The sequence below is a fragment of the Micromys minutus genome (genome assembly GCF_963924665.1).
Source record: "Micromys minutus genome assembly, chromosome: 13".
NCBI classification, from domain to species: Eukaryota; Metazoa; Chordata; class Mammalia; order Rodentia; family Muridae; genus Micromys; species Micromys minutus.
In genome coordinates this window covers 58,934,815-58,948,890 of record NC_137982.1, presented here as the reverse complement: position 1 = coordinate 58,948,890, position 14,076 = coordinate 58,934,815, and the positions used below count along the sequence as shown (strand labels likewise).

Here is a 14,076-nt window from a genome sequence, read left to right as displayed (position 1 = left end):
TTCTGTACCAGTACCATGCAGTTTTCAGCACAATTGCCTTGTAATATAGTTTGAGGTCAGGGATAGTGATTCCCGCAGATGTTCTTTTGTTGTTGAGGATGGATTTCGCTATTCTAGGTCTTTTGTTATTCCATATGAAATTGCACATTGATCTTTCCAATTTTATAAAGAACTGGGTTGGAATTTTGATGGGGATTGCATTGAATCTGTAGATTGCTTTTGGTAGGATGGCCATTTTTAAGATGTTGAATTTTCCAATCCATGATCATGGGAGATTTTTCCATTTTCTGAGATCCTCTTCAATTTCTTTCTTTAGAGGTTTGAAGTTCTTGTCATACAGGTCCTTCACTTGCTTAGTTAGAGTCACACCAAGGTATTTCATATTTTTTGTAACTATTCTGAAGGGTGCGTTTTCCCTAATTTCTTTCTCCACATGTTTGTCCTTTGAGTACAGGAAGGCTACTGATTTGTTTGAGTTAATTTTGTATCCAGCCACTTTAGTGAACTTGTTTATTAGCTGTAGGAGTTATCTGGTGGAATTTCTGGGGTCACTTAAGTACACTATCATGTCATCGGCAAAGAGTGATGTTTTATCTCTTCCTTTCCAATTTGTATCCCCTTGATCTCCTTTTGCTGTCTAATTGCTCCAGCCAGGACTTCCAGTACTATGTTGAATAGGTAGGGGGAGAGAGAGCAGCCTTGTTGAGTCCCTGTTTCTCGCCATTAAGTTTGATGTTGGCTGTTGGTTTGCTGTATATTGCTTTTATTATTTTTAAGTATGGGCCTTGGATTCCTGTTTTTTCCAGGACTTTTAACATGAAGGTGTGTTGGATTTTGTCGAATGCTTTCTCAGCGTCTAGTGAGATGACCATGTGATTTTAGTCTTTGAGTTTGTTTATATGGTGGATTACGTTGATTGATTTCCTTATGTTAAACCATCCCTGCATCCCAGGGATGAAGCCTACTTGGTCATGATGAATGATCGTTTTGATGTGTTCTTGGATTCGGTTTGCAAGGATTTTGTTGAGTATTTTTGCATCAATGTTCATAAGTGAGATTGGTCTGAAGTTCTCTTTCCTTGTAGGGTCTTTGTGTGGTTTAGGTACGAGGGTTATTGTAGCCTCAAAAAATGAGTGGGGTAATATTCCATCTCATTCTATCTTTTGGAATAGTTTGGCGAGTATTGGTGTTATATCCTCAATAAAAGTCTGATAAAATTCTGCACTGAACCCTTCTGGACCTGGAGTTTTTTTGGTTGGAGGTATTTGATGACTTTTTCTATTTCTTTAGGTGTTATAGGGTTATTTAGATGGTTTACTTGGTCTTGGTTTAACTTTGGAACCTTATATCTGTCTAGGAATTCATCCATTTCTTCTAGATTTTCCAATTTTGTGGAGTATAAGTTTTTGTCGTAGGATCTGATGATTTCTTGAATTTCCTCAGTTTCAGTTGTTATGTCCCCACTTTCCTTTCTGTTTTTGTTAATTTGGATACTTTCTTTTTGCCCTCTAGTTAGTCTGGCTAGGGGTTTATCAATCTTGTTGATATTCTCAAAGAACCAACTCTTGGTTTTGTTGATTTTTTTCAATGGTTCTTTTTGTTTCTTTTTGGTCTATTTCTGCCCTAATTTTGATTATTTCTTGCCATCTACTCTTTTTGGGTATATCTGCTTCCTTTGTTCTAGGGCTTTTAGCTGTGCTGTCAGGTTGCTGATGTGAGCTCTCTCCAATTTCTTTTTGGAAGCACTTAGGGCTATGAGTTTTCCTCTCAATACTGCTTTCATTGCATACCATAGGTTTGGGTATGTTGTGTTTTCGTTTTCGTTGAATTCTAGAAAATCCTTAATTTCTTTCTTTATTTCTTCTTTGACCCTGCTATCCTTTAACAGAGCATTGTTTAGTTTCCATGTGTATGTGGGCTTTTTGTTGTCTTTGTTGTTGTTAAAGACCAGCCGTAGACCATGGTGATCTGAGAGGATGCATGGGAGTATTTCAATCTTCTTATATCGATGGAGGCTCGTTCTGTGTCCAATTATGTGGTCAATTTTCGAGAAGGTGACATGGGGTTGTGAGAAGAAGGTGTATTCTTTTACTTTGGGATAGTATGTTCTGTATATATCTATTAATTCTAGTTGGTTCAAAGTCTCTGCTAGTTTTGCAGTGTCCTTGTTCAGTTTCTGTTTCCCTGATCTGTCTATTGGTGAGAGTGTGGAATTAAAGTCTCCCACTATTATTGTGTGGGCTGAAATGTATTTTTTGAGCTTTAGTAGGGTTTCTTTTATGAATGTGGGTGATTTTTTATTTGGAGCATATATGTTAAGGATTGAGAGTTCCTCCTGACAGATTTCCCAGGTAATGAGTAAAAAGTGTCCTTCCTTTTCTTTTTTGATAACTTTTGGTTGGAAATTTACTTTATTTGATATTAGAATAGCCACTCCAGCTTGCTTCTTGGATCTGTTTGCTTGGAAGTTTTTTTTCCTACCCTTTTACTCTGAGATAGTGTCTGTCTTTGTCTCTGAGATGAGTTTCCTGTATGCAGCAAAAGGCTGTATTTTGTTTATGTATTTAGTCTGATAGTCTATGTCTCTTTATTGGGGAGTTGAGACCATTTATGTAAATAGATATCAAGGAATAGTTGTTTCTGTTTCCTGCCATTATTGCTTTTTTGGGTTGAGTTGTGTCTGTGTTTTTTTCTTCTTTTAGTTTTCTTGTTTAGGAGTTTTCTTGTTCTTACTAGGCTGTATTTTCCCTCATTGTATTGGGTTTTCCACCTATAATTCGTTGTAGTGCTGGGTTTGTGGTCAGATATTGTGTAAATTTTGATTTGTCTTGAAATATCTTCGTCTCTCCATCGATGGTGATTGATAGTTTTGCTGGGTATAGCAGCTTGGGCTGGCACTTGTGCTCTCTTAAGGAGTGCATGATGTCTGTCCAGACTCTTCTAGCTTTCATAGTCTCTGTTGAGAAATCGGGTGTGAGTCTGATTGGTCTGCCTTTATATGTTACCTGACCTTTTTCCCTTACTGCTTTTAGTATTCTTTCTTTACTTTGGGCACTTGATGTTTTTACTATTATGTGTCAGGAGGTATTTCTTTTCTGGTCCAACATATTTGGAGTTCTGAAGGCTTCTTTTATGCTCGTGGTCATCTCATTCTTGAGGGTAGGGAAGTTTTATGATTTTGTTGAAGATATTTACTGTGCCTCTTAGTTGGTACTCTTCTCCCTCTTCTATTCCTATTATCCTTAGGTTCGGTCTTCTCATTGTGTCTTGGATTTCCTGGACATTTTGGGTTAGGAGCTTTTTGTTTTTTGTATCTTCTCTGGCTGTTTTGCCTATGTTTGCAATGTTGTCTTCTGCCCCCGAGATTCTCTCTTCGATCTCTTGTAATCTATTGGAAATGCTTGCTTCTGTAACTACTGATTTCTTTTTTTGGTGTTCTGACTCTAGGGTTATCTCTGTTAGTGTTTTCTTTATTGTGTCAATCTCTGTTTTAATTTCCCTCTTTCATTCCTTTATTTCTTTGGTTCTGTTTTCCTCTAGTTCTTTGAGTTCTTTGAGTGTTTTTCTTGTTTCTTCTTTAAAAGCTTCTCAATCTTTTTGCTTTTCCTCCCTTTCTTGTTTAAGTAACTCTATCAGCATCTTCAGGCATGATTTCAGGTCTGTGTCTTCTTTTTCTGGAGTGTTTGGAGTTCTGATGTTTGCTGTTATGGGAGAGCTGGGCTCTGGTGTTGCTAGATTTTCTTAGTTCTCTTGGGATATACTCTTTCTCTTTCCTCTTGCCATTTTGTTGTCAGTGATATGTTCTTACCTTTCCCTTTATCTGTTCTGTGTCCCTGGTTCTCCACTGGTTGAGATGCCAGATGGGTCAAGCCCTGTTTTATGCCTGAGTCGTCGGGTGTGAGCAGAAGTTCCAACGTTCTGTTTCTGTTTGCTGGATCAGGCACGGCAGGGCAGGGCAAGGCAGGGGGTGCTCTTTCCTTGTGTACTCCGCAGAGATCTCTCTGCTCCCCTGCAGTCTTGGTCTCCCACTCACCAGTTGCTCAGCCTCTATGAGCCGCCGTTCCACCTGACAGGTAGGCCAGGCTCTGCTCTCCTAAAAAACTTTAAATTTATCTCATGGGATCAGGGCTTCTCTAGAAGAGGTAAAATATAATCAGTTTCTCCTTAGCATAAGTTAGAGACAGATAGCAAGCTTTCTCTCTCCCCCACCTCATGTTAATATGTGTGTGTGTGTGTGTGTATGTGTGTCTGTGTGTAATATGCATATATTTTGACAATAAAACAAAGTTATATTTTTCCCATGTAGAGACTCATTTCTTCTTCCTATAGTGTAATACATGAGTAATAGATACTTGTTTCTTTTTTGTAGAAGGAAGACTTTAATAATGAGATCATTCAAACTGCCCACTCCATTTTTTCTCCTGTTCATTTTAAGACACATGACTATTGGTTTATTTGTCAACTTACTGAATTTTTGTACTTAACATTTTCCAAATGGCATTTATTCATTTGAGCATTTCTTAAGGTATAGATTAATGGGTTTAACATAAGAGTTATCATTGTATTAAACATAGAAACTGCTTTATCAAAGGGTAATGGATATGCAAGCCTCATGTACACAAATATGCAGGGCACAAAAATAAAACAACCACCGTAGTTTGAGAAACACAGATAGAGAAACCTTCGTCCGATTCTTCTGCACTGTGGGTTCTTAGGGAATGAAGAATGACAAGGTAGGAAATAAGCTATAGGAGGAAATTTAACAGACAAGTGAAGTCACTGTTAACAGCAAAAAAGAGAGCTAAGATGTGGGTATCAACACAGGCTAGATCAAGCAAAATGTTCAGATCATACATAAAGTATTTTATGACATTAGGGCTACAGAAGGTAATCAAATAATGAAAGAATTTGTTTTTCTTCATGAAGAAAGTCTCCAGCCCATGACACTCCCACAAGCATGTTACAGAGTCATCTGTTCATGATTGTTGCATAGTGCAGGAGTTTACAAATAACTACATAGGGGTCATAAGCAATCACGATAAGTAAGATGACCTCAGCTTCTCCAAAGAAATGTTCTGTAAAAACTTGTGTAATACATCCATTGAATTTAATAGATTTCCTTTCATGGAGTGAATCAACTATCAGTTTTGGTGTATTAAGAAAGGAGAAGCAGGCATCAATAAAAGAGAGATAGGACAGAAAGTAGTACATTGGGGACCCCAACAGTTGGTTATTTGTAATGATGATAAGAATGAGAAAATTTCCTACTACAGAGAATAAATGGATGACAAAAAACAGAACAAGTAAGCCTTTATGCATATGCAGATTCTGTGTGAACTCCAGGAGCACAAACTCAGTGACTTTGTTTCTAATTTTCATCTAGTTTATGAGAAGGTCAACCAATTTTCCTGCATACACCTTCATGTTCATGTAATTTCTGTATTCTAATAATAATTCTAATGAATAACTTTGCTTTAGTTAATGAAGTATAATATGACTTGGTTTTATATTACAGAAAGAATTATAGATACATATGATTACTTAAGACCAGAGTTATCTTTCCAGTGAAGATAGCTGAAAAAATTATTAAAATAAGCAAATTTTATTTACAAAATTACTAAGCAAATTCAAGACTGCTTAGCAATTTGAGATTTACTCAGAGCCTAAATGGAGCTCAGATTATACTCATAGAGGCATTTATATGCCCAAACTGTAGTAAAGTGTGTCATAGTTTAGTGCAGTAGCCATCAATGTGAAAATAACTACCTTGCTATTCATTCATATTAAATAGACAACCAGAAATTTTAAATTATGATCTGAGCAGAAAGATAGAGCAGGTTTGAGTAATCAAATTACTAATACACTAACATCATAAACTAATTCTTGGCTTTTTAAAATAGCCTTGCAATAATTGAACAGTAAAAAGGTAGACATTTAGTCTCAATATTAGAATATTAGTAGTAGCATATTACAATTACATATAAAATACCAATATCTTAAACTAAGTCTAAGTTTTATGATTTAGATAATTATTTCCATAATACAAATCAGTAAAATGGAACAGAAACTGATGTGAATAGTTTATCAGAATATGCTGAGGCTATAGTGAAAGAACAAATGTAAAAGAATCCATACTACTTAATAAGTCCACATGATAAGTCTTAAATAGTACGTGACAATTCTGCATTTCTGCAATAGTTGTTACTAAGTGCTTTACACACAATGCTGATTTTTATACAGTATTTAACTGTTGTTGTTGCTATTATTTTGTCAATTCAAAGAGAGGGGGAAATAGTATGTAAGTATACTAACAGAACATTAAATAAAACTACTAAATTATGTCTGTTCATAAGAACTCTTTAAAAAGGGGATACTGGTTCAGTCTTTCATATACACAAAGCAGGTGGTTTTCATAATTATTATCCAAATTGTTATAAGTCCTACTATGCATTTTTAGAACAAAAAATTATTTTACCTACCTCAAGTAAGCAGAAAAATTGGCGATATCATAGTATTATATTACTATGCTTCATTTAGTTATGTTTTCTCCCAAATTTTAAAGTATTGTGCAGTTCAAATCATTCAAATATATAACTCATCATGTAACAGAGGTGTTGGTTCACAAACTACTTTAGATATGAGTTGATTTACTTACTTGAATACCATTTATAAAATAACCTCTTTTGAGCAAATTTATAAGAAAATAGGATAATAGTTCATCTTTCTATCTTCTCATATATCATAATATAGTGGAGGTTACAAAAACTCCAACTACTGTGAAAATGTTCTTTAACAATTTCCAAATACATCAGGTCAAGATTAATAGACTCCAGATGTGAATTCTTGTTCTTCTTCTTGTCACTCATTTTGGGTTCATTTTCTGGAATTTCACATACCTGCTTCATCATATGGTGTATTTTCATGTTTATTTCATCTACAATGAGTTATTTCTAGTAACATATCAAGGTTGTAGGTCCAAGTCAATTGATCATGTCACCAAAAATTTAAGTATTTTTGTTATTTTTATGAAATAAAATGAGCTGCTGATAACACCTCAGAGATCTCTTTGATGTAAACATTCATGGTAAAGTAGGAGAAATGGGAGAGCCTTGCCCAACTTGTGCAACAGTCATTGAAGTATGTGATTGGGTTCTCTTTTCTCTTACTGAGACAAATTTTCTTAGTATTTTGTTATTACTCAGAGTTCTCTATAGTAACAGGTCTTAGTATGCTCTAATGCTAGTGATAGAATAGATTTGCTACTGAGTGTGAGAATGAGCAAGCAACAATAGATTAAAGTAGTTCTTTCTTATTCCTTCTATAGGCTACCACAGAGGTATGGTCAAAATTAAGGTTAGATATTCCCACCTATAAGATCCAAATTGATTTTGGATCTTCACACTTTAAATGATTCAGTTAAGAAGAATAGAAATCCCTTACCAGTTTGCACACTTAAGCTTTTGTTAATTTTATGTGTGTTTAAATTAAAAACCAAGATAGCCATCACACTTGGACTCCTCAGTTATGGGCAAACTTAACAATCACCATACAAGGTGCTAGTTTTTAATTTATATGTTGCTTGTAGATGCTCACATTTCTCAATTATATTTTCAACTACAGTTTGAGGTAGGTAATATCAAAGTTTGTTCATTTCTTTATTTTTTTAATTGAACCATTTTATTGTAAGAAAACAAAGATAAATGTACAGATTTTAAGCATTTTTGCATAAAAGTATACGAATACATTTTTTGTCAGTGGTTGGCTTTTTTTTTTTTAAGGTTTGATAGTGTGCATTAAGATCTTACTAGTTACAATGAGCATAAACTACATGTAAAACAGGATGTAACCTGGAATTTGTCAAAGCTTTCTTGGTGTGTAAGGAATAAGCATAATTTTTCTTTTCTTTTCTTTTCTTTTCTTTTTTCTTTTCTTTTTTTTTTCTTGAACTTCACAGAGTCTGTGAGTTGTTTCTGGAGTGTTCAGAGCTTTCTGGGGTTAGTATCCAATTATCAGTGACTGTATATTCTGTCTGTTCTTTTGTGACTCGGTTATCTCACTCAGGATGATATTCTCTAGATGCATCCATTTTCTTAAGAATTTCATAAAGTCATTGTTTCTGGTAGCTGAGTAGTACTCCATTGTGTAAATATATTAAAATTTTTGTATCAATTTATCTACTGAAGGACATCTGTGTTCTTTCCAGGTTCTGGCTATTATAAATAGAGCTGCTATGGACAATGTGGTGTATGTGTCTTTGTTGTATATTGGAGCATCTCTGAGGTATATGCCCAGAAGTGGAATAACTGGGTATTCAGGTAGTACTTTGTCCAATTTTCTGAGGTATTGTCAGACTGATTTCCAAATTCTAAAACATATTAATATAACTACATGTTTAATCAATATTAGCAATTTCAGTAGTCTTCATTAAATGATTAAATACATTCTAGAATATTCTAGAATAAAGTGTGAGAATAAAGCTATTTAGTAATCAAATTGTATAAGGATGAGTATATTGATCCAAATTAATACCAATTTCTTGTTTAGGAGCAGAATTCTTTTATTGTTCTTTATGTGGTAGTTAAATAAAGAGTATATTTAAGTATATATAAAGTAAACATATGAGGAATAATCTCTACATTTTGAAATATTAGACAAAATAATACAAATTTGAGTAATCATGGAATGTATAAAAGCTAAAAATGCAAACAATATTAATTTTGAAACTACTAATATGACAAAATATACATAATGACATATTAGGGAAAAATGTTTCCCTGATTTTTAGTAAATAGTGTTCTGACTCTCATGTTTACCACCGTGAGTCAGAACCTTAATTTGCAGTTTTTACTGTAGTAAAGCTCAGGAGGTAAATCTATTTGCCTTCAAACTTACAGCAATCCTCCTGTCTCAGTCTTCTCAGAAATGGATGATTACATATGGGTTTCATGACAGATGTCTTTCTGTTTGTTTTCATTAATTTTTTTTGATGTGTGCATAGTTTTATTTTAAACAAAGTTGATTCTGTCTTTTACAAAAGACCAGGAAACTCCAAGCATCAAAGATACCTTGTTTTAAGAAGCTGTCAGTGTCCTGACTAGCATTAAATATTTTTATTTATTCACTTTACATCCCAATCACAGCCTCCTCTTGTCTCCCTCTTGTTCTGTCCTTACACATTCTTCCCCTTATTACTTCTTTCTCTTCTTCTCAGAGAATGGGAAGTAACTATTTGAGTACTACCCTGCCCTGGGACATCAAGTCACAGCAGGACTAAGTATACCCTTTCTCACTGAGGCCTCTGACCAGTGAGACAGGTAGTACAGCTAGGTAGTACAGTGAGACCTGGTAGTACAGCTAGGGGTGGAGTATCTAGTGGCAGAAAACAGAGTCATAGATAACCCTGCTCCAATTTTTAAGGAGCCAGCATGAAGACCAAGCTGCACATCTGCTACAAGTTTGTAACAAACCTAGGTCCAGCCCCTGCATGAATTTTGATTGGTGATTTAGTCTCTGTGGGTCCCTGTTGGTCAAGGTTAGTTGGTTCTCTAAATATTCTTGTGGTGTCCTTGATTCCTCCAGCATACTCAATCATATCCCTTACTCTTCTAAAAGACTGAGTGCTCTGCCTAATATTTGAATGTGGATCTCTGCATTTCTTTCTAACATCCTGAAGTCTTTCAGAAGACAGTTCTGTGAAGGTCCTGTCTGCAAGTATAGCAGAGTATCATTAATAGTGTCAGGGGTTTGCTTTCTCCCATGGGGTATGTCTCAATTTGGGTCAGTCATTTGTTGTCTGTTCCCTCAATCTCTGCTCTATATTTATCCATGCACATCTTGTAGGTAGGGCAAATATTGGGTGAAATATTTGTGGGTGAGTTGATGTTATCCTCCTACTGGAAGTCCTATCTGGCTGTTAAGAGGTGTCTACTTCAGTCTTCATACCACTAGGTTCTGGAACTCTTAGCTAGGGACATTACCATAGACTCCCAGAGGCATCTACCATCTCCAGTCTCAAGACAATTCCAAAAATGCCCCAAAATGATTTTATTACCCCTAGCCCTCTCCTATCATTCTCTTCCTGCACCTCATATCTATATATGTTCTTCTTGTTCCCTCTCCTGTCCAGTTCCCGTCCCCCACTCACTTCAATGTCCATCTTATTTTCCCCTCTTAGTGAGATTTCATCTTGCTCCCTTGGGCCCTCCCTATTATGTGGGTTATTTGTGTCTGTAAATTGTATCATGGTTTTCAAGTACTTTATGGCAAATGTCCACTTTTAAGTAACTGCATCCCATGAGTGTCTTTCTGTGTCTTGCTTATTTCATTCGGGGTGATGTGAGCTGCTTCCAATGAGGAGAAAAGTAATTCCACATATTAAGGAAAAGGACAATACATTAGATGTCTTTGAAGTTTGTATTTTAAGAATTACTTTTATGCTAGCGATTATCTATTAACACAAAGTACTATTAATGTCTTCTAAATTCCCACTGGTCATAATTAAACATTGATGAAGAATTTTAAAATATACAACAACAATATTTTGGGATAATATTTATAAAGATAATAATAATAGTCTTAGGTTATTCTCAACATAGTGATATAGTGAGATGGAAAATAAAGGATTTATTATGTATGTCATATAAACTTCAGCAACTTAAGTCCTTAAAGAAAATTTCTGAGGAAAGAAACTTCCAGGATTTCATCAACAACAACAGAAACAATAGAGTACTTATGCCATAGTCCTTATAAATGAATAAAAGAAAACATTAATATGTAACCACTGGATAGTGATAGCTTGACCTTTACATCCATAACTATGGCCTAGACTTCTTTTGAAAAGTGCCCTTGAGACTATTTCCCTTGAGTGTTTTTGCCTGTTCACTTACATTATTTCATGCAGTGAGTCTTTAAAACTTGCATTGAATTCAAGATTTATGGGAGAGATAGATGCTTCCCACATCTACTGCTGTTTCACCTAAAGTTCACAGAAAATAGAGAACCCACATTAAAGAACACATGGCAGTTTGGAAAAATTTGGATCCTGACAGAAGTAAGTATTATAAGTAGTGCACACACATACACACATATGCACACCCACATATGCATGTATCATGTATAATAATATATTATATCAAAGCTATGAATATAATAAAATATTTAGAGTTCTAATTTTATTCTTTGTAGAATTTGATATTAGTAAACCCCACATATAAATTCAATCAATTATGTATCTTTCTCACAGATATTTAAATAAGACATTTAAAATTATATGCTAATCATATAAAAATTTAGGTTGATAGTAAATATTTTAAGTCCCTCTAATTTAATTATGATCTTTAAAACTATGCAATACTGTTGATACAAATCCCATGTTCACTCTTGTGCAGTTCTACATTGTTGTATGTCTATTTTATAAAATACAGAAATACAATGGCATAGGGCTCATGAAGTTTTGATGAAGATAAGATAGATAAAAAACTGTAAGAGCTATTTAATACCATTCAGAGCATTATTACTGCTAAATGTAAAGTATGAAAATCTTTCTGTTCCCCTATTTGAATCACAGAAGTCTTAGAGATTAGGTTTTGCTGTTTTTCCTAAGTTACACATATATAAAGTAACAGAAAAAATGTTAGAAAATTCTTCTTGCCCATTAATACTAGTCGCATAATCTCATGGTATTAGCTTGTTGTTTAACACTAAAGAGTTTTCTTTCTTTGTATTTTCTTCCCATCACAATGCAATTGGGAGAGAATTGAAAAATATGTTTCAGAGGACTTCCCAATAGGAAACAAATTTGCAGACCTTTAAAACTGATTTAAATTAAATATATGTTAGTAACTAAAGTAAATTTATTTGCTCTATGTGTATTTAAATTTCTTTCTCTTTATCCCCCCTCTCTGTGTGTGTGTGATAGAGAGAGAAAAGAGACAAAGAGACAGACAGGCAGAAGGTAGCAGAGTAGAGAGACAAGGGAAATAAGAAGAAGAAGGGAGGAAAATAAAGGTAGAGGGAAAGAAGAAGAAAGAAAGTGGAAGCACAAAAGGGGGCACAGACAGAAAAGCACTAAGAGAAGGGAAGAAATAGAGAGGAGAGGAAAGGGATTGAAGGTGAGAGAGAGATTGATTTCAGTATTATAAGAATATAATGATTAAAAAAAACAAGAATAGAATACATGTGACATGATAGACAACCTTAAGCTTTTGCATGTAGAAGGAGACAGCAGTATACGGACAGACATAGTGGTGGCAGGATGGAAGAAGGAGCAGAAGAAGAGGATGGAAAAGGCATACGTATGAAAAGAGTAATTACTAATGGGACACCAGCCTTTCATACACTTTATGACCATGACTCTGGTTAGAGCTTTACTTGCTACTATACATTTTGGCCATGATGGAGTTTATTCTCAAAATTCCCTTTCTCTTTTCCCTCCTTTAGTCTTTCTTTGGTCATTCCTCTCATCTTCCCTCCATTACTCCTTCCCATCCTTATTGTCTTCATTTTCATATGTAATTTCAGATGAACTTACTTTCAGTCATACATGTGGATTCACCTAGTCTTCATGGAAAACCATAAAAATATCACATACTTTGTTTTTATGGGACTTTGGGAAAACAGACAAATAGAGCTGCTGTTCTTTTTCTTGTTCCTGCTTTGCTACCTTGCTGTCTTACTGGGAAACTCTGTCATCCTACTCACCATCACCTGCAGCCACTTAATCGAACAACCTATGTATTACTTTCTCTGCCATCTTTCCTTCATGGACCTCTGTTACACCTCCACCGTGATTCCAAGGCTCATCAGAGACTTGGCTGCAACAAGAAAAAACATTTCCTATAACGAGTGCATGACCCAGCTCTTCACTGCCCACTTGCTGGCAGGTGTGGAAATATTCATCCTGGTGTCCATGGCCTTGGACCGATATGTTGCCATTGTTAAACCTCTGCCTTACATGGTGATCATGAACAGAAAGAGATGTGGTATGTTGATTGTCACAGCCTGGGTACTGGGGTTCTGGCACTCCATTTCTTTACTACTCATGGTGCTCAGTTTGCCATTCTGTGGTCCCAACCACATAAATCACTACTTCTGTGACGTCAAGCCTCTTTTGAAGCTGGTCTGTAAAGATGTTCTTATTATTAGTATCTTAGCAACTGCCAATTCTGGGATGGTGCTTGTTGCAATTTTTACTGTACTACTTGCTTCTTACATACTCATATTGTATTCTCTGAGGACAAGATCATCTGCAGGGCTATTCAAAGCACTCTCAACCTGTAGTTCACACATAATGGTGGTAGTTTTATTTTTTGGACCCTGTATTTATACCTACATTTTACCTGCTGGAAATGAGATCAAGGATAAGGAAATTTCTGTGTTTTACACTGTGATTGCCCCCATGTTAAATCCTCTCATTTACACTCTGAGAAACAGTGAAATGAAAATTGCCATGCACAAGGTGTGGTCTTGGCTGTCACATTCAGAATTGAAATAAGTGAAACGATCTTTTGATTCTGCTCCGATGTTTCTAGGCCAGCTAGTATTCAACAGTCCACATAAATTTCAAACAATTTTGGGGAAAGTTTGAGTCAAAGGAACAACTTAATAATCTGGCTAATCTACATAGCACAAGTTCATTCAGAGTTGATCAGGTGGATGTAAAGTCTACAAGAATTGCCTTAGTTTGGTAGAAGACATGCTTATGATAGGCAAACCCTAAGTTCCTTTCCCAGAACCCCCAACAGACACACACACACACACACACACACACACACACTCACACACACACAGACACACACACACAGAAAGAGAGATAGAAAGAAAGAAAGATAGATAGAAAGATATATATATATATAAATATATATATATATATATATATATATATATATATATAGAGAGAGAGAGAGAGAGAGAGAGAGAGAGAGAGAGATTCACTTACATCCTTAAACACATCAGTCTTTTGTATCTAAAAAATTACGTGAAACCCTGTAACTAATAAAAATTTAATCCAATTTTCTTACTTGTGGGTATTTTGTTATTTCAATTTATTATGTAATGTTTCCTTTTTGTAAATTCATT

At 35.2% G+C, this 14,076-nt stretch overlaps 1 protein-coding gene across 1 annotated transcript; it reads left to right on the top strand.

The window, feature by feature from the left end:
• Positions 1-12,562: 12,562 nt before the first annotated feature.
• Positions 12,563-13,492, top strand: LOC308429046 (olfactory receptor 4P4-like; the record flags this gene model as incomplete). Its single annotated transcript, XM_080927692.1, has 1 exon — positions 12,563-13,492. One exon carries the CDS (start codon positions 12,563-12,565, stop codon positions 13,490-13,492), a length of 930 nt encoding a protein of 309 aa, XP_080783818.1.
• Positions 13,493-14,076: the final 584 nt, after the last annotated feature.